This window comes from Protopterus annectens, chromosome 2.part1 (assembly GCF_019279795.1).
Source record: "Protopterus annectens isolate FY-2018-M chromosome 2.part1, PAN1.0, whole genome shotgun sequence".
In the NCBI taxonomy this organism is placed as follows: domain Eukaryota; kingdom Metazoa; phylum Chordata; order Ceratodontiformes; family Protopteridae; genus Protopterus; species Protopterus annectens.
Window position 1 is genome coordinate 1,370,663,343 of NC_056729.1, and position 26,163 is coordinate 1,370,689,505.

At 44.3% G+C, this 26,163-nt stretch overlaps 1 protein-coding gene across 5 annotated transcripts in view; it reads left to right on the forward strand.

The window, feature by feature from the left end:
* The window catches only part of KIAA0232 (KIAA0232 ortholog), a 1,643,611-nt gene that overhangs the window by 749,406 nt on the left and 868,042 nt on the right, over positions 1-26,163 (forward strand). For 4 of the 5 annotated variants that reach the window (XM_044062835.1, XM_044062830.1, XM_044062832.1 and 1 more), the window contains exon 5: positions 18,648-18,732. In XM_044062835.1, coding sequence (XP_043918770.1) covers positions 18,648-18,732 — 85 coding nt within the window. The remainder of the gene's footprint in view (positions 1-18,647; positions 18,733-26,163) is intronic. The other variant, XM_044062834.1, reaches the window with a different exon arrangement.

Here is a 26,163-nt window from a genome sequence, read left to right on the forward strand (position 1 = left end):
CAACTGCTACTGCAGATTTAAAATTCCTTTCTTGGAAAACAGCTTTCCTTTTAGCAATCACTTCAGCAAGAAGGGTATCTGAATTACAGGCCCTTATGGCAGTGGAGCCTTTCATCATTTTTCATGCGGACACTGTGTTTGTCAGGACCAGTCCCTCTTTTATTCCAAAGGTGGTATCCAGTGTGGCCCTTAATCAGTCCATTCATTTGCCAACCTTCTTTCGTAATCCTCAGAACAAAGGAGAATGGATACTGCACTCCTTAGATGTGCACAGACAACTTAGAGTCTACTTGGACAGGACTAAACCTCAAAGGAAGTCTGAACAACTGCTGGTGACATTTGCTGCAGGGACAGAGGAGAAAGCTATTTCAAAGCAAATCCTCTCCAAATGAATAGGCCATTGCATTAATTTCTGCTATAAGCACCATGGAAAACCTGTCCCACAGGGGATCAAAGACCCCACTCAACCAGGGCTGCAGCTACCTCCACAGCTTTTCTCAGAGGCGTACCTACCAGGGACATCCTAGAAGCTTCTACCTCGAGTTATGTACATACTTTCACCAAGCATTACTATTTGCCAATTTTCTCTAAATCCAGAGCTGGCTTTGCCACTGCAGTCTTGCAGGGCTTTATAGCTGGTCCTAATGCTATCTAATTTCCTCCTCCCGTCCTTAGCTTTGGGAATCTACCCAAATGTGATGACTGCAACAGTGAAACATGAAGAACATAGTACAGTTGTGTACATTTTCCATAAATGTAGATGTTCGAGTGTATTCACTGTTGCAGTCCTGGTTACCCCCCCCCCCCTCTAGCCCCCTGACTTATTTTGGCTATATCTCTTCTTTCCTTTACAATGGTTAAAAGCTTTTTGGTGTGTTTGCTTTTTTGTTGGAGGTATAACCTTGTATATTTATAGATTTAATTGTTTCCCATTAGGGGGGCACTTTACATCTGGGGCAAGAAGAACTGATGTAATGACGTTGGCTGCCTGATTTTATACCCCTGATGACCTGACATCACGGAAGAGGAGACAGCAAACAATGTAGGACCCAAGACTTTGTTAATCAGGCTGACTGAGGGCTACTGCAAGCAGATAACTCAAATGTGATGACTGCAACAGTGAATACACTCTTAACATATACATTTATGGTAAGTGTACACAACTGTACTTTCCCACCTCAAAAACAGGGAGTGTTAAGGCCCCCCCCCCAATGGACAAAGTTCACAATGACTTTCCAATTATCCTTCCCGACAATGCCCAAGTACTTGCACCCCTAGGAGGAAAACTCGCCCTTCATGCAAAAAACTGGGTGTCCATTACTCAGGACCGGTGGGTTCTAAACATTGTATCCAAGGGATATAGATTCTGCTTCCACTCACTGCCAACCCCAAGCACGGTGCCAGACCTTCTTCCAAACCAGTTGGCAGAGGCTCAAAAGCAAGTACTTCCCTTCTCCTTATCAGGGCTAGTCAACCTGTTCCAGTAGAACAAAGGGGACAGGTTTTCTACTCCAGACTGTTCCTGGTGCCCAGAAAAGAGAGCTCTTGGCGCCCTATCCTGGATCTATCAATTCCCAACACCTTTCTGGTGGTCTCAAAATTCAGAATGCTTACACTGCAACAGCTTCTTCCTATGCTAGCCAAGGGTGCCTGGTTAGTCACCCTAGACTTAAAAGAAGCTTATCTGCACATCCCCATAAGGGAGTCTTGCAGGAAATATCTATGTTTCAGGGCAGGCTCTATGCACTATCAGTTCTCTGCACTTCCCTTTGGCTTATCTACTGCGCCCAGAGTATTCCCAAAGTGCCTGGCTCCACCCATTGCATACTGCAGGCAGATAAATATTCAAATTTACCCATACTTGGACGATTGCCTGATTCAGGCGGACAGTCAGGAATTGCTACTTCAGCACCTGGCATTTGTAAAAAGACTTCTAACTTCACTGGGATACACCATCAATGAAAAGAAATCACAACTGGTACCCAGCCAACAAATTGTATTCCTGGGAGCAAGCATGAACACAACTTCCCAGATGGCATTCCTCATTCCAGAAAAGCAGGTCTATTTGACAAACTATTTCAAACTAATAGCCACCAAAACCCAGCTTTCTGCAAGGAAAATACTACAAGCCCAAGGGTTCATGGCCTCATGCATTCTGCTAATTCCATATGCAAGACTGCATATGAGGAAACTTTAGTGGTACTTAAGTGTCTGGTGTCAACATTCTCAGGACCTGGAAACAGTGATTCCTTTCATACCTTGTATAAGGGCAGAGTTCTTTGGTGGGCAGAGGCATGCAACCACAACAAGGGACTTCCTTTCACTCAACCCCTCGCCGCCCAAACCCTGACAACAGACGCATCAGACTATGCATGGGGGGCTCACATGGCAGGCAAATGCATTCAAGGCAAATGGAGCCCAGAACAAATTCCCCTGCATATCAATCAAAAAGAGATGCTAGCTGTACAGAATGCTCCGACAGCCTTCAAATACCTTATCCTTTCAGGACAGCTCCTGATAAAGACAGACAACACCACAGCTATGTGGTACATAAGTAGGGGGGAACTCATTCTTACACACACTGCAGGTTAGCCGTGGCCCTGTGGAACACAGCATTGAGCAACCAAATGCACCTACAAGCTCAATTCCTGCCAGGCAAGCAAAATTCACTGGCAGACAACTTGAGCAGAAATCTGCTGGACCCTCACGAGTGGAAACTGGAACTCAACTCATCCAAACTTCTAACCCAGAGGTGGGGAACAGCGGAGGTGGACCTTTTTGCCTTCCCCCAAAACCACCAATTGAGCAACCATTGCAGCAGGAACCCTCACAGTAGTGCCTGGAAGGTGGATGTCCTATCCGTTACGTGTGAAAACCTCTCAATTTATGCCTTTTCTCCTCTGCCCCTCATCTCAAACGTACTACTCAAGATCAAACAGGACAGGCCAAGGGCAATCTTTATTGCACCAGACTGGCCACACCAACACTATTACCCACTCCTACGCAGTCTGACAGCAGTGTCACCCTGGCACCTACATCAGACACCTTCCCTGCTGTCCCAGCAAGATGGACAGATTTTGCATCCACAGCTGCAAACCCTAAGCCTTGCAGCCTGGCTTATCCCCTGAGTACACCACCAGCATCCCTCAGCAAACAGGTGCTGGGCATCATCCTTGAGGCCAGAAGGCATAGTACTAGGAGATCCTATGCTGAAAAGTGGAAAAGATATTCTTCTTGGAGTGAGTTTCAAGGAAATGACACAGCTGTGCCCACCTTACCTCATATCAGAGCTGCTCCAGAAAGAACTATGCTTCTTATCCATTAAGATTCATGCCTCTGCCGTCTCATCTCATTATAATACTGAGCCACCTCTCTTTTTTAACCCTCTCATCAAACAGTTCCTGAGAGGAGCTAACAATTTAAGGCCCCCTAGGAGAGCTCTCACCCCGCCTAGGACCTTAACTTTGTACTGGAGAAGCTCACACTTCCCCCTTTTGAACCTTCTGCTTCAGCAGAGTTAAAATTCCTCTCTTGGAAAACAGCCTTACTTCTAGCTATTACTTCAGCAAGAAGAGTGTCTGAGTTACAGGCACTAATGGCGGTGGAGCCCTTCATTATTTTCCATGCTGACAGGGTTTCCCTCAGGACTAACCCAGCCTTTACACCCAAGGTGGTATCTAGTGTGGCTTTAAACCCATCCATCCATTTGCCAGCCTTTTTCCCTAATCCTCAAATGAAAGCAGAAAGGATCCTGCACTCCTTGGGCATGTTCAGACAGCTCAGGTTCTACCTTGATAGGCCTAAGCCTTTCAGAAAATCTGAGGGGCAGAAGGCAAGGCCATTTCGAAGCAAACCATTTCCAAATGGATAGCACACTGCATCCATTTCTGCTACAAGCACCGTGGAAGCCCTACCCCTCAGGGGATCATAACTCATTCCACTAGAGCTGCTTCAACCTCTACAGCATTTCTCAGGGGAGTCCCTACCAGGGACATCCTGGAAGCTACAACCTGGAGTTCTGTACACACCTTCACCAAGCATTACCACTTACCTATTTTTTCTAAATCCAGAGCTGGATTTGCTACAGCAGTCTTACAAAGCCTGCTAGCCAGCTCTAACACTTTTTGACTGCCTCCACCCTTCCGCAGCTTTGGGGATCAACCCAGGTGTGACGACTGCAACAGTGAAACACTTAGAACATAGTACAGTTGTGTACACTTACCATAAATGTAGATGTTAGAGTGTATTCACTGTTGCAGTCCTGGTTTCCCTCCCTCCAGCCCCCTGGCTTTCTCTGTTCTTTCTACCTATCCTCTTTATGGACATTTTTATGGCAGGGGTATTTACTTTTTACTGGAGGTGTTCCACACCATGTAATAGCTTCCTGTTTTGGGGGGCTCCTGACATTTGTGGCAAGAAAAACTGATGTAATGACGTTGGCTGCATGTTTGATACCCCTGACGTCATGGAAGAGGCGACAGCATCCGACACAGAAATCCCAAGTCTCTGGTATTCGGGCCAACTGAGGGCTACCTGCAGGCAGATAACCCAAGTGTGATGACTGCACCAGTGAATACACTCGAACATCTACATTTATGGTAAGTGTACACAACTGTACTTTCTTTTTAGTTCCAAAAAAGATGGGGGACCTAATGCCAATTTTGGACCCAAGTCATCTAAATCAGTTCTTAAGAAAGGCAGAATTCTGGATGGTCACAGTTCAGTCCATTTTGCTTCTGCTGAGGAAAGATAACTGGATCTGCTCTTATCTCTAGGATGCCTACTTGTCATAGCAAAATAAACGGACAGCCAGGGTGGTTCTCCATTTATGGATGCGAAGCCAATCATTTCCAGTGTAGAGTTACTGCCCTTTGGACTCCCCATATTCCGCTAGGCGTTTACCAAAAGCATGGCAGTTGTGACAGTCTAACTCAGATTGCAGGGGTTCCAGGTGTTCCTGTATCTGGATGATTGGTTCCTTACCACCCTAACCAGGAATCTACGAACTCGCTAAAGGGATCTGTTGTTCTACTTAGGAATCACAGTAAATAGTGTAAAATGTAATTTGACACTCATGCAGAGCATAGAGATCATTGGATTTTATCTGGGCAAAGTAAATCAGCTAGAACTCTGGTCCCCAGAAGTTTGGCTGTCACTTCAACAGGTAGCCATTCATGATGTTCTTCGTGTTTCACTGTTGCAATCATTACATTTGAGTAATCTGCTGGCAGGTTGCCCTCAGTCGGCCTGAATTTCAAAGTCTTGGGTCCTACGTCAGTTGCTGTCTCCTCTTCAATGACGTCAGGTCGTCAGGGGTATAAGACATGCAGCCGATGCCATTTTCTTCAGTCTTTCTTGCTGTGCGGTGCCTGAAGCAGAAGCATTTCGCAAGTGCCGGTCGGCCGACTCCTGAAATATTCGTGTTTGAGTTTCAGAACCGAAGTCTTCACTAAAGCTAAGTACCCATTTGGGGAAACTTTTTTCTTGCTCCATACAGATGTCAGAAAAAGTTAATAATTGTATTCCTTGTGGGAAGCAAATACCTCATAAGGATTTCCATTTATACTGTATTCCTTGCCTAGGCCCAGATCACAACGTGCCTGGCTGTTGGTTTTGTGCTAGATTTATCCAATGCAGTATTAAGCGTCGGTATATTTTTGCCTCCAAGTATTTTGGAAACAGATTTAACTACCCAGAAATGTCATCGGATAGCAATCCGACTACCTGAGTACATACAAAAACACAAAGAAAAGGACAGAGAAAGGCAGTCGAGATCCAAACCCGACGACGAAGCTTCTCCTAAGCCAGTCGCCGGTTCGCCGGTACTCAGTGAGGCGCTTTCGCAGCCCCTGATACCCTCTACTTTCGAGCATGCCGCAAGATACTCAAGGTATTGGACCAATGGATGTATCTCCCTCGGATGGGTCCGGAGCCGCTGAGCAGGCACCGGCTTCTGAGGGTGTATTCAGACCTCAACATTTGTATATCAAACCGACAACTGCAAAATCAAAGGCAAAAGCAACTTCTAAAACTAAAAAAATGAAGCATGAGCCATGTGCACAGGCCTCTATGCCTAAAAAACAGATGATCAAAATAGCTGAAGACCTTATTACCTTGATCAGGAGTACCCATCCCCCTCTAGATAAGAGGCCTAGGCAAGACACTGATTATGAATCTTCAGATCAGGTTTCTATTTCTTCTGTAGAAAAAGAAAGGTCCAAAGACTGGATAAATGCTTGGTTTACACCTCAGAGCATTAGCAAAAATAAAATAAAAGTGACCACGGCTGAAGAAGCGATTAGTTGTTGAATCGCAAAAGCGCTTACTCTTGTTTTTCTCATTCAAGTTTTATTTTCTTGGAACTTTGAATTTGGAACTTATTCAGCCGTGGTCAGTTTGTTTTATTTTATTGTTGCTTCTATTTCTTCTGATTCCTCTTCTGATCAGGAGTTATGTATACCTCCCTATGAGGATTCAGATGCAGAGGAGTCTGTACCATCTGCATCACCTCCTGAGGATTATTCATTTGGAGAAACCTTGCATACTTTGAGGGAGCATTTTCACTGGGAGAGTCAAGATTTCTCAGAATCAAAAAAGAGGCTCGGGGATTTCCTTCTCCCTCAGCACAGGCCTTTAGCCATACCCCCCTGTTTTAGACATTGTGGATGATGTGTTTTCAGAGTCAAGCTTGACCTCTGACTACTTACCTCCAGCTCCCAGCAGGCCTGACAGATATTACAGGGTCCCTGTCTCACATAAATTCCTATTTAAAAACCCTGCTGCTGATCCTGAAACTATTTCACAGGGTCCAAAGGAAGTTTAGGCCTCAACAGCATAAAGTCCTACCCCCTCTGACAGAGATTCAAGAGCACTGGATAGATGGGGAAAAAAGGTTTATACATCTGCTACCTTGGCAATAAGGGCCTTAAACTATCAATTTCATATACTCAAGTATCAAAAACATGTTATGGGATTGCTAAAATAGAAGATGTTGATTTCTGAATGTGCAGAAAATAAAGAAATGCAGGAATTATTGCATGCGTCTGAACAGGTTGGAAAGCATACTTTGTAATGTGGTTTTGATTTTTTAGAAGCCTCCTGCAGAGCCGCAGTTACTGGATCTGTGATTAGGAGGCATGCCTGGTTAAAGGAACAAAATTTGCCTGATCATGTTAAAGCTAAATTGTTAGATGCACCCTTACAGCATGATACTCTTTGGAATTAAGGCAGAAGAGGTTTTAAAGAAAATGGAAGACAAAGCTAAGTCTGTGCAAACTGTAAAGGACTTTTTACAAGTGCAGCCACCAAGATTCAGTAGACACTGGCCTACAAAAAAATTGGTCCTTTCCTGTGTCAGACAGAGCTCAAAGGGGCAAATCTAGACGCCCTAAGGGTTCCAGATACCAGGCGCAAGATTCATACAGGTCAAAGCAATGGGGTGTTTCTACCTCCAAATCTGGAGGAGATAAAGCACAAACCTACAGAAAACAGTCCCAATGACTTCCCCCTACCTGCACCAAGCACTTATCTTTTGGCGACACCCTTAGTGGGGAAATTAGCACTTTTTGCTCAAAATTGGCAGTTAATAACCCAGGACAAGTGGGTGCTAAACAATAGTATCTCTGGGATACAGATTCCACTTCCATACTCTGCCAATGGCAAACGGTTGGCCAGATCTGCCAAAAAATCAATGGGCAGAGGCACAGAAACAGGTTACGTCCCTCATGGATATGGGGGCCATTCAGCCAGTACCAGAACCGGAAAAAGGATAAGGTTTTTTACTCAAGACTGTTCTTGGTACCCAGAAAGGACAAGGCCAATACTGGATTTATCGATTTTTGAACACATACCTGGACATTCCAAAATTCAAAATGCTGACTTAGCAGCAGCTTCTGCCCATGCTGGGCAAGAATGCTTGGCTGGCGACATTAGACCTAAAAGAGGCATACCTGCATGTCCCAATAAGACAGTCGTGCAGAAGATACCTCAGATTCAAGGCTGGCTTAATGCATTACCAATTCTCTGCACTGCCCTTTGGCTTATCTACTTCACCCAGGGTCTTTACAAAATGCCTGCTACCAGTAATTGCATATTGCAGACAAAGAAGTATCCAAATATATCCTTACTTGGACGACTGTCTCGTTCAAGCAGAGAACAAGGGCATTCTTCTTCAACACTTGGCGTTTGTGAAAAGGCTTCTAACATGCCTAGGGTACACAATAAAAGAAAATAAATCACAACTGGTACCCTCTCAAAAGATAACATTCCTGGGTGCAAGCTTGAATACAACTGCCCAGATGGCTTACCTCACGCCAGACAATCAAAGGCAACTGAATACTTACTTCAAACTGATGGCAACAAAAACCCAGTTATCTGCAAGACAAATTCTGCAGGCTTTGGGCTTTATGGCATCCTGTATCCTACTAATTCCATATGCAAGACTGCATATGAGGAAACTTCAATGGTACCTAAAAAGTTTATGGAGTCAACATTGTCACACTCTAGAAACGATGATTCCTCTCATTCCCTGCCTACAACAGGAGTTTCTATGGTGGGCAAAGGCATGTCACCAAAACATGGGACTGGCCTTCACTCTACCCCCTGCCAACCAAACCTTAACAACAGACTCATCGGATTATGCCTGGGGGGCCCACATGGTGGGAAGATGCATTCAGGGCATATGGACCCCAAAACAAATACATCTACATATCAACCAGAAAGAGATGCTAGCTGTTCAAAATGCCCTGACAGCCTTCAAGGACTTACTTCATCCAGGACATCTACTGGTAAAGACAGACAACACCACGGTCATGTGGTATGTAAACAAGCAGGGGGGCACGCACTCATACCCCCTTTGCAGATTAGCCATGACACTGTGGGACACAGTTTGACTTACCAAATACATCTTCAAGCTCAATTCCTGCCAGGAAAGCAAAATACTCTGGCAGACTATTTAAGCAGAAATCTTATGGATCCTCATGAGCGGAAACTAGATCCACAAGTGTTCAGCTTGATAACCAAGAAATGGGGGAGCCCAAACATAGATCTATTTGCCTCTCCTCAAAATTATCAATTGAAAAGATTCTGCACAAGAACTTATCACAAAGCATGGAAAGTGGACACCCTATCCTTCAGTTGGAAAAACCTATCAGTTTACGCGTTTCCTCCTCTGCCTCTTCTTCACAAGGTCCTCCTAAAAGTCAGACAAGAGAAACCAAAGATGATACTAATTGCCCCGGACTGCCCCGCCAATACTGGTACCCAATCCTAAGGAACTTATCTCAATACCCAGCTTGGAAATTACCTCAAAGACCTCAACTACTGTCCCAGCAAAACAATCAGATCCTGCGCAATCAAATCCAGACACTGAACCTGGCAGCATGGCTGATCATGTAGTTATACAAACAACACCTCTCAGTAAAGCTGTGATGGATGTCATTTTGGAAGCCAGAAGGCCTAGTACTAGAAAATCTTATGGTGATAAATGGAAGAGATTCTGTGCATGGTATCAAGCACAAGGAACTGATGCAGCAGAACTAAATATTCCTCAGATATTACAATACTTAACTGAGATGCTTGACAAGGGCCTATCTTTTTCATCAATTAAAATTCATGCCTCTGCCATTTTGGCTCATTACAATACAGAGCCACCACTCTTTTCTCATTCTTTACTAAAGCAGTATCTTAGAGGAGCCAAAAATTTAAGGCCTCCTAGAAGATCACCAATACCTCCATGGGACCTCAATTATGTGTTGGAAAAGCTCACCCTGCCTCCATTTGAACCAGCTGCTACCGCTGATATAAAGTTCTTATCATGAAAAACAGCTCTGCTACTAGCAATTACTTCAGCAAGAAGAGTTTCAGAGCTACAGGCCCTCATGGCTGTAGAGCCTTTTATCATATTTACCCAGACAGGGTGTCTCTAAGGACAAATCCTACATTAATGCCTAAGGTGGTTTCCAGTGTGGCTCTTAACCAGACTATTCATCTGCCAACCTTTTATCCAAATCGGCATAACAAGGGGGAGAGAATTCTGCATTCTTTGGACGTTCACAGACAGCTGAGATTCTACTTGAGCAGGACTAAAGCTCAAAGAAAAACTGAGCAATTATTAGTGGCATATGCTGCAGGATCAGAAGGAAAGGTTATTTCAAAGCAGACCATATCAAAGTGGATAAGCCGTTGCATGTGTTTCTGCTACTTACACCATGGAAAACCTGTGCCCAAGGGCATTAGGTCTCATTCCACTAGAGCTGCAGCTACTTCAGCAGCCTTTCTCAGAGGAGTACCAACCAAAGACATTCTAGAGGCTGCTACTTGGATTTCATTTCACACTCTTTACAAAGCATTATCATTTGCCTCTCTCCTCTAAGTCCAGGACAGGCTTTGCCACTGCAGTTCTGCAGGGACTTATAGCCGCACCTAATGCTGTTTAGCTCCAGCCACCCAACCATAGCTTTGGGATTCTACCCAAATGTAATGACTGCAGCCGTGAAACACGAAGAACATAGTACAGTTGTGTACGCTTACCATAAATGTAGATGTTAGAGTGTATTCACTGTTGTAGTCCAGGTTACCCAACCCGCCATCCCCCCTTTCATTCTGGAGTTTATCTTTCCTTCTCTGTCTTCTACAACCTATGTGGTGTATTTGTTTGTAGATGAAGGTAAAGTTTATATTGATGCATGTATTTATTTATACATAATTTTGCTACCTTTTTGGGGCACCTGACATCTGGGGCAAGACAAACTAAAGAAAATGACGTTGGCTGCATGTCTTATACCCCTGACGACCTGACGTCACGGAAGAGGAGACATCAACCGACTCAGGACCCAAGACTTTGGAATTCAGGCCGACTGAGGGCAACCTGCCAGCAGATTACCCAAATGTAATGACTGCAACAGTGAATACACTCGAACATCTACATTTATGGTAAGTGTACACAACTGTACTTTTTGCATTACCCCTGTCCTACAGCAAGGATTTTCTAAGGCTTTTTCTGCTTGTTGCTTCGACAATCATATTGATTCCTCTTTCCAGCTACTACATGAGTGTTTTAGTGGGCTGTGTCATTTAAGTGGTCACAGTTTTTTCATCCCCCTGAGTACTCTGATTCGACTGACTTCCATTTGTAAGTGTCTCAACAGGTTATGGCTGACGTCCCCAACAGTATTAGAGGGCTGCATTTTCTGCCTTCTACCTGTTGTAGCCACAGTTACCATGGATGCGTCTCTTTCATGGTGTGGAGAAGGCATTATGAAGAGAATACTGTTCAAAGTGCTTGGACACATACTGAGGCTAGTCTTCATGTCAGCATTCTGGAAATGAGCAGTCCTCCTAGTGTTGCAAGCTTTTCGAAACCCTGTACCATGATTTCAGTCCAGACTGACAGCATAACTGTAGTCTGGTACATCGGCAAACAAGGGGGGGGGGACTGATTTTGTCCATTATGTCGGGAAGCCATGAGAGCATGGCAGTGGGCAATTCCTTCCCATAGTTTCTGGTAGCAATGCATATCTCTGGGACTTCTGATGTTTTTGCAGACAAACTAGGCAGTTCTGTTCTCCTGTCTCTTGAGTGGTGTCTGTCAGGGGCAAACCAAGTCTTCAACCACTGGGGCCAACCTTGCTGCAACATTTATCCATCATAACTGAACTGTAAGTGCAGCAGGTACTGTGCCATAGTCTCTTCACAGGGAAAGTCATCGGACGTTCTAGTCTACATTTGGCCCCTGGGTCTCTCATGCACCTTTCCTTCCTAATGATGTTCATTTAGAAAACCAGAAAGTGCAAGGCAAAAATAATCCTCACTGCCCCTTATTAGCCCCGACAAGTTTGGTTCCCTTACTTGTGTCCCCACCTCTTGTATGCTCCATGAATGGTGGGACACAGTCTCATCTCTCATTCTTCCAGACATCCTCTCCTAAATCCAGAGACCCTAAATCTAACTACAATGGTTCCTTCAATGTTGGCATTGTCTAGAGATGCCTGAGTTTCAAATCAAGTCATTCATTTTCTAACAGCTTTGCAGAAATCTAGCACCAGGAAGGTTTATCTAAGTGGAGGAGATTCTCCTTATGGGCCACAAAAGGAGGATTGGACCCATTCTCAACACTTCCACTTTCATTTCTAGATTTTCTTTCAGACTTGTTCCAGAAATGTTCCAGTTTTTCTAGTACAGTTAGCCGCTATTTCATATTTACACATTGGTTATAAGGATTCACTTCAGAATCTCGAAATTCCAAAACATAGAATTTCATGTGACCGAGACCATATGATCGATGTTTCAGAATATCGAAATTCCGAAACGAATCCAAAAGAAACAGAAAAAATTTTTTTTAAATGTTTCCCATGTTTCCCCACACCCCGGCTACTTAAATAATCCAAATCTGAGATCGCATTACAGCGAGGAAAAGGAAAATCTCCCATTCCACGCTGTATGCAGATCTCTGTTCACAATGTTAGGATTCCAAAAGTTCGATCATATGGTCTTGGCCATATGAAATTCGATCTTTCAGGATTTCGGCATTGTGAAGTTTTCCTGGTCATGATTAGACTTGCACATCATCCTTGAAGATCTTTAAGGCTTTTCTTAAAGCAACTTTTTTTTACTTTGACCACCTATAAGAGACCCAGTTCCCCCATGGGATGTTACTGTCATGCTGTAAGCCTTAATGCAACCCCCTTTTGGACCTGCAACTTCAACAGATTTTAAATTCTTATCTTGGAAGACTTTCTTTCCAGTTGCAGTTACTTCTGCCAAAAGAATTTCAGAACTAAGCTATTTTCTGAAAAAAATCACCATATTTAGTACTCCATAAAGACAGAGTTCCCTTGAGAAAAAAATCCTACCTTTCTTCCCAAGGTAGCATTAGAAACGCATCTTAATCTTTTTATAAAATTGTCAGTTTTCTTCCCAAAGTTTTCAGACCCAGAGAAGACACTTTACATTTGCTTAATGTTCATAGACAACTTGGGTTGTATTTTCACAGAACCAAAGACTTTCGAAAATCTGAGCAATTAATATTTGCCTTTTCTAAAGCCAAATTAGGAAAAATATATCTAAAGTTGTTACTCTTACACAGGGCGGCGCAGTGGTGCAGCGGTTAATGCTGTCGCCTCACAGCAAGAGGTTCTCTGGTTCGATTCTCGGCTGGGGTGCCTTCTGTGCGGAGTTTGCATGTTCTCCCTGCGTTTGTGTGGGTTTCCTCCGGGTGCTCTGGTTTCCTCCCACATTCTAAAGACATGCTTCTGGAGCATTTCTCCCCGGGCCTCTGCTGAAAACAGGATCTGTGGAACCTAGTCGGACTTTCCCGGTCAACAAATGTTAAATAAATAAATAAATAAATAAATAAAATACTCTTTCCAGATGTCACAAATTGTAATGTCTTAGTGTATGAGAAATTGGACGTGTCCTTAGCCAACACTCACAGCTCATTTGAAAAGGTCTGTAGTAGCATCCACTGCTTTTCATAATAGAGTATCCGTTGCTGAAGTCTTTACTGTGGCCGCTTGGTCCACTGTCTGAGACCAGTATTTTTCTTCCCATACCTTGAAGGCATGTGAATTGTTGCAGAGTAGACCTCTAAGTGCTAGTATTTACTAGAGTAACTCTTGGCCTTCCTCTCCTAACTAGAGTACAGGTCAAACTTCCAGAAGTTGTTTGGCACCTTCTTAAAAACTGATCTTTCTGTGTTGCTTAATCAAGTCATGCTTAATAATGGCCTTTCTTTCTGAAGTCAAATTCATGTCTTACCAGACAGTGTTTTTTGGATTCTCCAGGAGGAAAGTTGCCTCAGCAGAGAATCCATAATTCTTGGACATAATGTGTCTGTGATACTGTGGTTACCACAGGCCTGTCTTTTCACGAGGAAAATTCTTTGGTATGTCTGAAATTGCCAAACCCAGTAACTTCTTTCCCTGGAATCCCAGTGGCCAGTTCTGCTTTTCATCAGGCATGTGTTTTGGTGGTAGACAAAACAGTGAAGTATTTTCTCTAAAATTTCCTGTCTTCCCTCCATGCCCAATCCCGTCCATACTGATGGATTTCTCGCTTCATTTAGAAAGTTGTGTTGATGGGGAGGGAAGTGCTAGTCACTTGGAGGCCTAAGGATTCACAGAAGCCTGTCTTTACCTGGCGTTATTGGCAGTGGTTCACACGTTGAAAATCCTTCATCACCTTTGGACTTTAGGTCCTTCTGTGGTTTTGGACTTCACCTCAGCCATGTGGTATCTTGACATTCTTAGGAGTAGGAGTTTTTATCCTTTGTTCCTGTTGGGACATATATCCTCAGAGACAAATGTGAAGAGCAGATGCCTTCTTCAAATGGACAGACCTCTTTTTTTATACCTTTCCAACAGTACCCCTTATTCTCAGACTTTTACAGAAGGTGGTTTCAGAGAGGCCAGAAATGATACTGCCAGCCCGTCTTTGGAGACAGAATCTGTGGAGATTTCCCCGTAGAAGCAATATCCATTTCTGGCACTGTTGCTAGAATCTCTTCCAGCGAGAAGTAAAGTAACACAAATGTACTGTGAAGTCATTGAGGTGGATGCTCCAAAACTTCCTGACACCCCCCCCCCCCCACCCAAACCCGGTCATTAAAACTTTGAAGGATGCTTTTAATTTTCCATGCACCTCACCAGTCAGCATCCTGCACCCAAAAACCTGATGCTTTTTATAAAGTACCGTAAATTTGCCAGCTTCTCTTCAGTAACCTCTTGCAGATCTGGCTGTTGTTTCCTTGGCCAAGGACCCCCAGTTCCATCTGACAAGAATGGAAGAACTTAACAGATAAAGGGGGGGAAGCTATACATCTTTTGCCTTGGCCTTTAGGGCAGTCAGTTTTCAAGCTCCCATTGTTAAATTTCTGCTTGCAGCTTTTGCAGATATGAGTAAATCTTTTGCCTGTTTATCTTTTTCTGAAAAGCAGTCTTCTCTTAACTTTATTTCTTTGGTGTCTCACTTAACCAGACATACCCTAAAATGATCGTACAGTGCAGCTAATGCAGTTTCACAGGCAGCTGCCATGCGTTCAATTATTTACAGATATGCTTGGCTTAGATTGTAACGTCCCAGAAGCTGGAAAGGCCCAGATATATAATGCTGCTGTGGACAAAGTTTTACTTCTCCTCAGCTAAGGTCTTGAAAAGGTCTGATGAAAGGGGGAAGCTTATTCAAGGAGTTTAAGGAGATTTTTTAGTCACCCATTAGAAACTGCAACAAAAACTGCCTCTGTAGTCCTGTGCCCTTTTAAGGAAGTCTTTCAAACGGTCACAGCAAAAATCTGGTAAACAGTATAAGAAAGTGTCAAGAGGATACATAGAAAAAGGGGGAGTGAAGCCCAAACTCCTTCCCATATCAAGACAAATGCACGACTATATACTTATCCAACCCCCCCCATCCCACTCCCACCCTGGTTACGTACTCAAACCAGCAAACGGTCCTTTTCTCTTTCTGTTTGGAAACAGATTCCTGGGTACTGGAAATAGTTCAAAACAAATGCAGGTTTTTCTGGAATGCTCTCCCTCCCTGAAAACAGAGTTCCTGCACCTCCAAAAAATCAATCTCACATGTTTCCCAAGGCATCATAGAAGCAGTTCCAAAATTCCAAGAAAGGAAAGAATGTTATTCAAGAGTATTTCTTGTACCCAAGATAGAGGGAACCTGGAGACTTTAATCTCTCTCTTCTCACAGTGTTCATAAAAATTCCAAAATTAAAAATACTCACCCTTCAGGTCAACCCCCATCCCTGCCCATTATGTTTTGGTAACTCTGGATCTTGGACGCCTGTCATATTCCTGTTAACAGATACTCCAGACCCTATTTAAGATTTTCTGTATGTGGTTTACATTTTCAGTTCTCCTCTTACTCTTTGGGCTTTCAAGATCACTTATTTTCTCCCCATCCTCCTCCCAATCTGAGCAGGTATCTATCTTATGGGACCAGTCCACCATTGACTGGTCCATCCTTAAACAAATCCCTCTCAGTGACACAGTTACAAGGTTCAATAGCATCTTCCTGAATACCCTGAACTCCCTTGCTCCCTCTAGGAAGGTTAGAATAAAATCCAATTATGCTCCTTGGCTCTCAAAAGAAACTAAATCCCTTATGCTAAAAGGAAATGGAGCTTGGAAAGCCTGGATCAAAACAAAGGAATTACCTCGGCTACATAATTTTAGACACCTAAGAAATCTTACAAAAAAGAAAATAAAACAGTAATGACAAAAAGTCCTTTTATAACTCTGCTGAATTCAATAACAAATTCAACCCTCGCAAGTTCTGGTATACTGTTAACAAAATTCTCTCTCCATGCTGCCCCTCATCTCCCTGCCCCTCCCCAAATACATCTCCTCTGGAAACTGCTGCTCTTCTCAATAAACGCTTTATTGAAGCCATTCAAACACTCACCTTCCAGCTGTAACATAACATGTTAAGTTGTCTATCTCGCCTTTGTTTCTTGCTTGTTGGGATCGGAGCTTATCCTCGGCTCCGACTCTGCCATTTTCTATAGCTCTAGAGCTGTTTACTTGCTCAAGGCTACCCCTTATCCCATGATGCCTAGCACTAGCTACCCAGATCTCATTTGCCGCTTCAGCTGCGAGGTTCGTTGTTCCTGGCGCAGGCTCGTATAAGTTTTATTGTATTACTTTTTCTGTCAGATTAGGGTTCTTTTTTTTTTGATAGTTTTTCTACATAGTCTCTAAATAGTTTGTTATTGTTTAGTGTAATTGTAGTTTTCCCTTAGAACTCGTTTAAGTTAGAGAGTTCTTCCCCTCCCCCTCCCTCTTGTAGGTAGCGGTTTAGTTTAAGCTTTTCTTCTTTTTACTTCCTAGGTAGCCGTTTAAGATGTTCATCGTGTTACCCTGCTGCAGTCATCACACTTGAGTTATCCTATCGTCAGGCGGTCCCACAGTCGGCCGGAATTCCAAAGTCTTGGTCCGACGTCGGTTGCTGTCGCCTCATCCCTGATGTCAGTGCGCCAGGGGTATATATATATATATATTGCAACTGACACCATTTTCTTCAGTCTTTCTTGCCGCGCGGTGCCCGAAGCAGAAGCAGTTCGCAAGTGCCGGTCGGCCGACTCCTGAGATTGTCAAATTCGAATTTCAGACCGAAGTCTTCTATAAAGCTAAGTACCCCGTTGGGGAAACTTTTCTTGCCTCAGACTGATGTCAGAGAAAGTTAACAATTGCATTTCTTGTGGGAAGCAAATACCTCATAAGGATTTTCACTCTTACTGCATACCTTGCGTAGGCCCTGATCACGACGTCACTTCTTGTCGGTTTTGTGCTAGGTTTAATAAGCGTACTATTGAAAGGCGATTTGATTTCGCACGACACTATTTTGGTAGAAAATTTAACTATAACATGCCGTCGGAGCTATCGGCTACCGGCGTGCACAAAAAACGCAGGGATAAGGACCGACAGCCCAGGCCTAAGCCAGATTCCGAGGCCTCGGTTGATCCGGTCTCCGGTACTCCGGTTCTCAGTGAGGCTCTGACGCAGCCCCTGACTACCGCAGATCTGGAACCCGAGACCGCTACGGATATTTTGACGGAATGTACTAGGCCTCCGCAGCCTTTTACTTCAGGCCCTTCCGATGACTTAGCTCCTAAAGACGTCGGTGCTACAGAAACGCCATCGGTTTCTGAAGGCGTTTTCGGACCGACGACTCTCACCATTAAAACGTTTTCTAAGTCTAAGACTCCTTCTAAATCTAAAAAGACTGCACTTCAGTCTCCTGTTCAAGGCCCTATGCCTAAGAAACAGATGCTCAAAATGGCTGAAGATTTGATTTCACTTATCAGGGGTTCACAGCCCCCTCCTGACAAAAGGCCTAGACAAGAGGAAGACTCTGCTTCCTCTGAGCAACTGTCCATTTCTTCGGATTCCTCTGAGGACCAAGATTATTTCTACTCTCTTTATGAAGATTCTGATGCTGAGGACTCTATTCCCTCAGCATCTCCTCCTGAGGACTACTCCTTTGGGGAAACCTTACACACTATGAGGGAACATTTTCAAATGGACAAATGGGTCCTAGACATAATTTTTTTTTGGAGCTTTTCTCCTCGGGTCTCCACTGAAAATGAGCCACAAGCCCAGCTGAACCAACCCGGTTAACAAATGTCAATAAATAACTAAAATAAATTTATGTTACAGGATCTTACTTTCCCAGGACTCCTACAGTGGTTTCACAGGCCCGTGTGATGACATGGAAGGATCAGCAGAGCAGAATCCCATTTTGTTAGGAACAAGACTTTTGAGGCAGACTTGAAGTGTAGCTTTTTTTCTCCAGAGAGGCTTACTGACAGTTATTGGCTTGGGGAGGTGATCCTCTCATTTGGAGACCTCTTAAAGGTCTGAATGCCAGGCTGGAAAGTGAATTTCCTGCAGCCAATTTCCATGGATAAGGAGTTGTACTCCAGCTTTTATCATGATTGAATAGTTGTTGGTATGGCAGGTATACTTGGGCTACTGTTGTCATTAGTAGATTACTTTTGTATGCTTTATTTTTGCTTTTTAGTGGTGTACTAATGCTGGTTTAAATGCAGAAGTCTGGTTTATGTTGCAGTGTAAAATGAGAGTTGTTTAAGGTTGCATTTCAGATGAAGTTGTTAAAGATCTTTTCATAATTTGTTTTAGTAGAAGAAAAACTTATCAGAAAATCAGAAGGATGCAGTCCTCCAGAAGTTGCATCATTTCCTGCAGCAAGAGATCAAGTAGAAATGTGAGTTGATTTTATTTTTATTTTTTATTATAGAAAAAAAGTGGTGAATAGTTGATCTGATGTTGCTAATATTCGTTCATTCCTTACTGATAGGTCATCAGTTCCGTTCTTCAAACCGAGCTGGCTAATATCAAGCTCCCGTCAGCCAAAAACTCTCGAGCCAAGGTCCTACCTGCTCTACTCTCTGTTACCTCAGATCTCTTTGCCGCGTTGCTGAACAGCCATGTCAAGCCACTCTCTCAGCTAAGTGTCTTATTTTTGACAGTTTATATGTTATTACTCAAACATTTTCTCAAAGTTTATTCTAATATTTTCCTACCCTATCGCACACTTTAGACTCTCTCCCTTTATTACCCTCTTTTCTTAACTTGTGATAATTCTCCATTACCACCATTGGTAATCCTTTTTCTCTTTTTACCCTTTCTTTGGTAGCCGTTAGTCTTCCTTTTGCTACTGTGCTGCTTCTCCACAACAGCTGTATTAGACAAGAAACGTTCCGCTGGTTTGAAGCAGTGCAAGGGTTGCGGCCGTAAGTTGACCGTTTTCTGATTGCTTTTTTTAATTTCTCCCACTTGACTGTAGATCCTCCGTGTGGAATCTGTAAAAACTTCTCTACCAGGACTCTCAACGAGAGGAAGAATAAGTTAATTTTGAAAGGTCTCCTCACGTCTCCTTTGTCTGAGGCTATTTCTGGATCGGAGGGCTCACCCCCTCCTGTTAATCCCTGCAAGAGGCGTTCTTCCTCTTATACATTCAAGTCACTCCCTTCTTCTCCCTCTGGAGATCATAGGGAGACGACTCATAAGAAGATGAAATTGATTACTACTCTGACGCTGCCACCTGTGACCCTGTCTGCTCCAGGCTCGGCACCACCCCAAATGATCCTGACTACAGCCATGTCTCCTTTATCGATATCGGCACCGGAGTTTCCGGTGCAGACAACTACAGTTCTGGCAGTTCTGTTGCAACCCCTAATGGCACCGTCAGTATAAGTTCAGTCCCCTTCGGCACTGTTGGTACAGTCACCTTTGGCTCCAAGTATGACTCTTCTGTACTTCACAGCGCAGACTTTTTCGGCACCGACATGTACTTCGGTGCAGTCCTTCTCGGCACTGTCCTTATTGCCGGTGCAGACACTTTCCACTACAGCACCGTACCCTTCGGGCAGACCTTTGCCTTTATAGTGCAGACACCTTCATCTACCACGGTGCCGACATCTTCAGCGTAGACTAATTTCCACACCGTTTTCTTCAGTGCAGACTTCCTCTGCTCCGGGCTCTGCACCTGTTGAGCTAGCAAGGACAAAATATTCCTCTTCACTTGATCCTTTTGTAAGCAGTCAGTATAGTCCTTTCCTGGAAAGGCCAGAATCGCGATCAGCCTTCTCCTTGAGGTCAACCAAGAGTCTTTCTTGAGCAGGATGTGTTGCGGCTTGTTGACCAGTTGCTTGTGGCCAGAGGTCTCTCTCAACCGTCAAAGTCCACGTTCCCTCATTCAGGTGAGCATATTTTGCCTCAAACCCCAACGTATACTCCTCCTTTGACTTCTACTCAAGTCTTGAAGCCGACAGCAGCTTCCCTCCCTCCAACTCCAATAATGGATCTCACTTTGGAACCAGAGTCGTCCTTGTGGCCCTTGGTGTACTGGGCATTGGGCTCTTGTCAGGCCAGTGGCTGTGCTGTTGGGGAGGGCATTCCTGGCTCCACGCCGATTTTTTTTCTATGGCACCTTTCAGGGATGCGCTCTTTTACAGTTCATGGTCCTCTTCAGACTCCTGGTCTGGGGGCGAGTTCGTTGGGGCTGGGTGTGACCTCGGTTCCGCGGTTGTTGTGCTCTTGATGTCCTTCATGGATGCATCTGCAGTCATAACTGCCACAAGCTTCAACCCTCGGACACCGGGCACAAGAGCTTCAGGTCTCTCCTCCTTAGGAGTTCCCCTCTTTGCAGTCTTCTCCAGAACCTTCCGCTGAGGAAGAGCCCCGCATAGCATCGTGCAAGAGGAAGCACATGGACTCCACTGAGGGAGTCATTGACTGAAGATTCGGATTTTGATGACTGGGAAGGGTCCCCATGGTCACCCTCTGATGAAGTGTCTTTTGGCGACATCCTCGAGATCCTTAGAGGGGTGACTGGAAGCCCTCTAATCCTTCCTCTGAGGAATCCGTATTCCTGCAAGCTTTTCATGCCCGGCCCCCTAGCTCCTGGGTCACCCCACCTGCCGATGATCTCATCCAGCTTATCGTGCAGCGCGCATGGAAGGCTCCTGATACCATGGAAGTGATACCTAAGAGCCAGACAAGATATTATCTCCCCCCGCGGAGTACCCCCACTGGTCACGTGGTCTCCCAGTAGACGGTGTGGTGGTGGCAGCTGCTAAGAAGGATTTGGCAGAAGAGAGCCAAACTGTCCATCCACCCAGCAAGGAGTCCCAGGCGTTTGACAGATTAGGGAAGCCTGTGTTTGCTTCATCGACCTTCGCTGTAAGATCTTTGAATTATTTGGTACATTTTACCAGGCATCAGCGAGATCTTATCAACCAGCTCTCTGAAACCTTGGCAGGAGCTGTTTCTGACGAAATCCGTGATAATGTGGCTTCTCAGATAGCCACCCTAGAGTCCATTTCCAACTCTTCCATGCATCTTATTTCTCACGCAACTGAAGGGGCAGCTAGAGCAGCAGGCGCATGTATAGTCGCCGCCAGATGACATGCTTGGATGCACCTTTGTGACTTTGCGGACTTCTTTAAAGCTTCCTTCATGAATGCCCCCATAGAGACTGCTTCTTTTTTTGGTCCTAAAGTCAGGGATGCACTGGCACGGTGTGAACAAGATGGCAAGACCTTGTCTGCCATTGGTGTCAGACACTCCACTCCTCAGCGATTCTATTACAGAAATCAGAGGAGCATAAAGATCTGGCACAAGAAATCACAGGGTTCTTTACGGGGTACACGTGCCGAGTTTTCCCCTAGAGGCAGAGGGGAAAACTCCAATGGAAGACGCCCCTTTCGGGGCAGAGGAGGTCCGCAAAACCGGGATTCCAGAGATTCTTTCTCTGGCCAACCCTATCAGTGCTCCTGAAGTGTTGCCTGACTGCTCGCCTCTGGTAGCGGTCGTGGGTTGTTTCTCCTTGTACCCTGCTGCCTGGCAAAAGATAACAACTGACTCTTGGGTACAACGGATTATAGCCAGAGGCTATCACATCCCCTTCCATCTTTGCCTAATCTCAAGAATGTTACCTGACATTCCACCCAGTCAAAGGGAAACAGCAGCACACCAAATCAAAAAGGTGCTACAAAAAGAGTCATCCAGACAGTCCCCTCAGACCAGATAGGATCCGGATTTTACTCAAGGTTATTTTTAGTGCCAAAAAAGACAGGGGACTGGAGACCAATTCTGGATCTCAGTACACTAAACAAATTTGTGAAAACAGAGAAATTCCAGATGGTCATGGTTCTGTCTATCTCCTCTTCTGGAAGAAGACGATTGGATGGGCTCTGTAGATCTTCATAATGTGTATTACTACATAAAGATGGACAAACGCTCAAGAAGATGCCTCCGCTTCCGTATAGGAGCCAATCACTACTAGTTTCAAGCCCTGCCCTTCGGTCACTCTACAGCCCCCAGAGTGTTCACAAAATGCATAGCAGTGGTTATCGGTCACTTGCCACTTCAAGGATTCCAGGCATTTCCATATCTAGACTACTGGCTCCTTACCACCCCCACCAAGCGTCTACTGGAAGAAGCCCTTCAGTATACTTTCTTAACAGCTCGAAGATTGGGAATCACTATAAAGTGGGAGAAATCCAACACAACCCCAACTCACTCTTTGGAATTCATAACAGTAGTGTTGGACACAAGAAATTGCACAGCATCTGTTCCAGAACACAGACTTCAGAGAATAAGACAAGTTCAACCATTGCTCTGCCATCACAAATCCCCAGCAAGATCTGTACTTCAGCTATTGGGGTCAATGGCAGCTCATTCCCTAGCCAGATACCACATGAGACTTCTTCAGTGGCTACTTCTCACTCAGTGGTACCCTCTACAACATCCTTTGTCTTTTCAAATAAGTGTGACTCAGAGATGCAAACAAGATTTACTCTGGTGGATATCTCGAAATCCCCAACAATGGTTTCGCCCTTTCACCCCCCATCTACCGATAGCCACGGTGACCACGGACGCCTCCCTAATTGGGGGGGGGGGGCTATGTTAGGAAAACTCTGTCCAACGCACCTAGTCTGAGACAGAGGCCCTTTTGCATATCAGTGTCCTGGAACTGAGGGCGGTACTTCTAGTGTTTCCGGCATTTTACACCTGGTCGGCGACAAAGCCCCTTTGCATATCAGTGTCCTGGAACTGAGGGCGGTGCTTCTAGCATTGCAAGCATTTCACTCCAGCCTTCCATCAGGGACTATTGAGATCCAGTCAGACAACATGTCAGTGGTCTGGTACATCGACAAACAAGGGGGCATCAGATCTTGCCAGTTATGCCAAGAGACGGTGAGAATATGGCAATGGGTGATAGCTCACAACCGCTTTCTGATTGCAACGCACATTCCTGGGAGCTCCAATGTGATAGCGGACAAATTGAGCAGATGGTTTCTACAGCCTCACAAGTGGTCCCTCAATCCTCGGATAGCGGCAAAAATTTTCCACTGCTGGGGCCAGCCTTGCTGCTACCCATTTGCCTCCACAACTGACTACAAGTGCAGCAACTACTTTGCCCTGATCCCCCCCCCCCCCTCGGGGACAGTCACCAAGGGACGCTCTAGTCCATGCTTGGCCCTCTGGTCTTCTTTATACCTCTCCACCTCTTCCCCTCATCTCCCGATTTCTAAAGAAAGTACGACAGTTGAAGAGCAAAGTGATCCTCATTGCTCCATATTGGCCTCGACAAGTCTGATTTCCCTTCCTCTGGGCTCACCTGCTAGACCAACCATGGATCCTCAATCCATCACCAATGTTGATCTCCCATCCGCAGGGTCTGATTCACTCCATCTAACAACCCTGAAACTGACAGCTTGGTTTCTCCACTTCCTATGATTGCCAGGCATGAAAACCTTTCATCCCCTGTGCGCAGTATTGCATCTCATAAATAGTCCACCAGACTAATCTATCTTAACGAATGGAAGAGGTTCTCTTTATGGGCAGCAGATAAGCAAATAGACACCTTGTCAGCCATGGTCTCGGTGGTATTCAGTTACTTGTCTCATCTTTTCCACTCTGGGGTGTCTGCCTCTACTATCAGTGTACATTTAGCTGCCATCTCTAATTTTCACATTGCTTTTCAAGATTCTTCACTTATGTCACACAGACTTTGTAAGACTTTTTTGAAAGGTGTTATTCACCTAAAACCTCCCTTCAGAGAACCCGTATAACTTTGGGATTTGGCTTTGGTTCTGCAAGCTTTAACAGCTCCACCCTTTGAACCTGCATCCTCTTGTGATGTAAAATATCTCTCTTGGAAAACATTGATTGCAATCACATCGGCCAGACGATTGTCAGAACTTCAGGCCTTATGCATCAAAACTCCTTAGCTTATCTTCCATAAGGATAGAGTATCACTGAGAACTAATTCTACCTTTTTACCAAAAGTGGTGTCAGAGCGATCAACCAGTCTATTGATCTCCCAGTGTTCTTTCCTAACCATTCTAACAAGGGAGAGTATTACTTGCACTCCTTGGATGTTCATAGGCAAGTACGATTTTATCCTGCAGAACAAAATCTACCCGTAAATCAGACCAACTGTTTCTGGCTTTTTCTGGACCTAGACGGGGTCATCCTGTATCAAAAGTTACATTATCTTCATGGTTGAGAAATTGTATCACTTTTATCTATAACAAAAACAATCTCACCTTGCCTCAGAGTCGAAGCATATTCTACAAGGTCTATGGCAACTTCAGCAGCCTTCCATGCTAAGACGTCCCTCAATGATATTTGCTCAGCTGCAACTTGGGCTAAACCTCATACATTTATTCTTCATTGCAAATTGGACTTGGCCTCCAGAGGTAGAGCTTACTTTGGTTCCATGAGAGCCACCCAGGAATACAGATAGTTAGGGACTCTGTCCCATCAGTAAGGAATGAACGAAGATTAATATAATCAGATAAAGAAGTTATGTCTTACCATAACGTTCCGCCTGTGTTGTTGATCTTCATTCATTCATTACTTCCCACCCTCCGTCCCCCATTCGGAGTTTCTTGGTTGATCTCATGTACTCCTTTCTGGTAGGTCTGTTATGACCAGAGGTAGCCTCTACTTTTATCTATCAACCTGCAAACTCGATGTGAGGTAACAGGGAGCAGAGCATTTTGGGTAGGACCTTCGCTCGAGAGTTTTTGGCTGATGCAAGCTTGATATTGGCAGTTTCGGTTCCGAGAACGGACCCGGTAACCCATCAGTAATGAATGAAAAGAAGATCAGCAACACAGATGGAACGTTATGGTAAGACGTATCTTCTTTTTTTTTTCAAATACATTCATTCTCTGCTTTTGAGTTTGTCTTTATTAACCGTCTAATGGTTTTCCTAAGGCAAGAACCAATACGTTGAAAACTGCATCTAATTATATTGTGGGCATTTCTGAATTTCATAAAGATTCAAAAGTGTCTAAGTGACATCATAGGGTTTTACATCTAAAATATCTAGAGAACGTTATGGAGTTATGGATAAAAATAGTCCTCCTTAAATATGAAGAGACTTTTGATCTGCCATGAATTGGTTGAAAATAAAAAAAACTTGCCAACAATAGATTTGTTAGATTAATAAAGTTCAGGAGTAGTAATTGGTTTCGTAGATAAAGTTGAGCGTAAATAGAATGCATTGTTGGGGAGGCATGTTTAAATACCATATTATCACAGAGATGTCAGGTTTCATTCAAGAAGGGTCAGAATCTTGCAGAATATTTTAATCACTATAAATAATGGGAAAGGTTAAGAGAAAAGGTCATGCATATAGATTTTTTTTCTGTGTGAACATTGTAATATATGTAGTAAAGTTCTTTATACTTCCACCTTTTCTAAATCAAAGAGTAAAGGAGCTCATGCAAGTTTAAAATGGAATTTGGTACTTCCCGCTCAGAAGTTCCTCCACAGATGAAAAATAAGCTTAAGCAAAACAATCCAGTGCTCTGGCTGTCTGGTCAGACACAGATGTCTCCACTGTGCCTCTTAATGTGTCTTCTGACCGTCTGAGTTTATTGTCTGCTCCCAGTGTTGCAACCCGATCAGACGCTGTATAAGGAGCTGCCCAGTAGCATGTCCACCGTAATTGATCAGTTGTTTTGGAGGGATCCAAAGGCATTTCTCTGATTCTGCTCAGAGATGAAGTCCGAGATCTCTCACTAAAGTAGTTCAGGAGTAGGAGCCTCCTCATTTAGTGGAAGTTCCTTTTCTTTCCAAGAAAAAGCATACCTCTTCTTCTCCCCCACCTTCT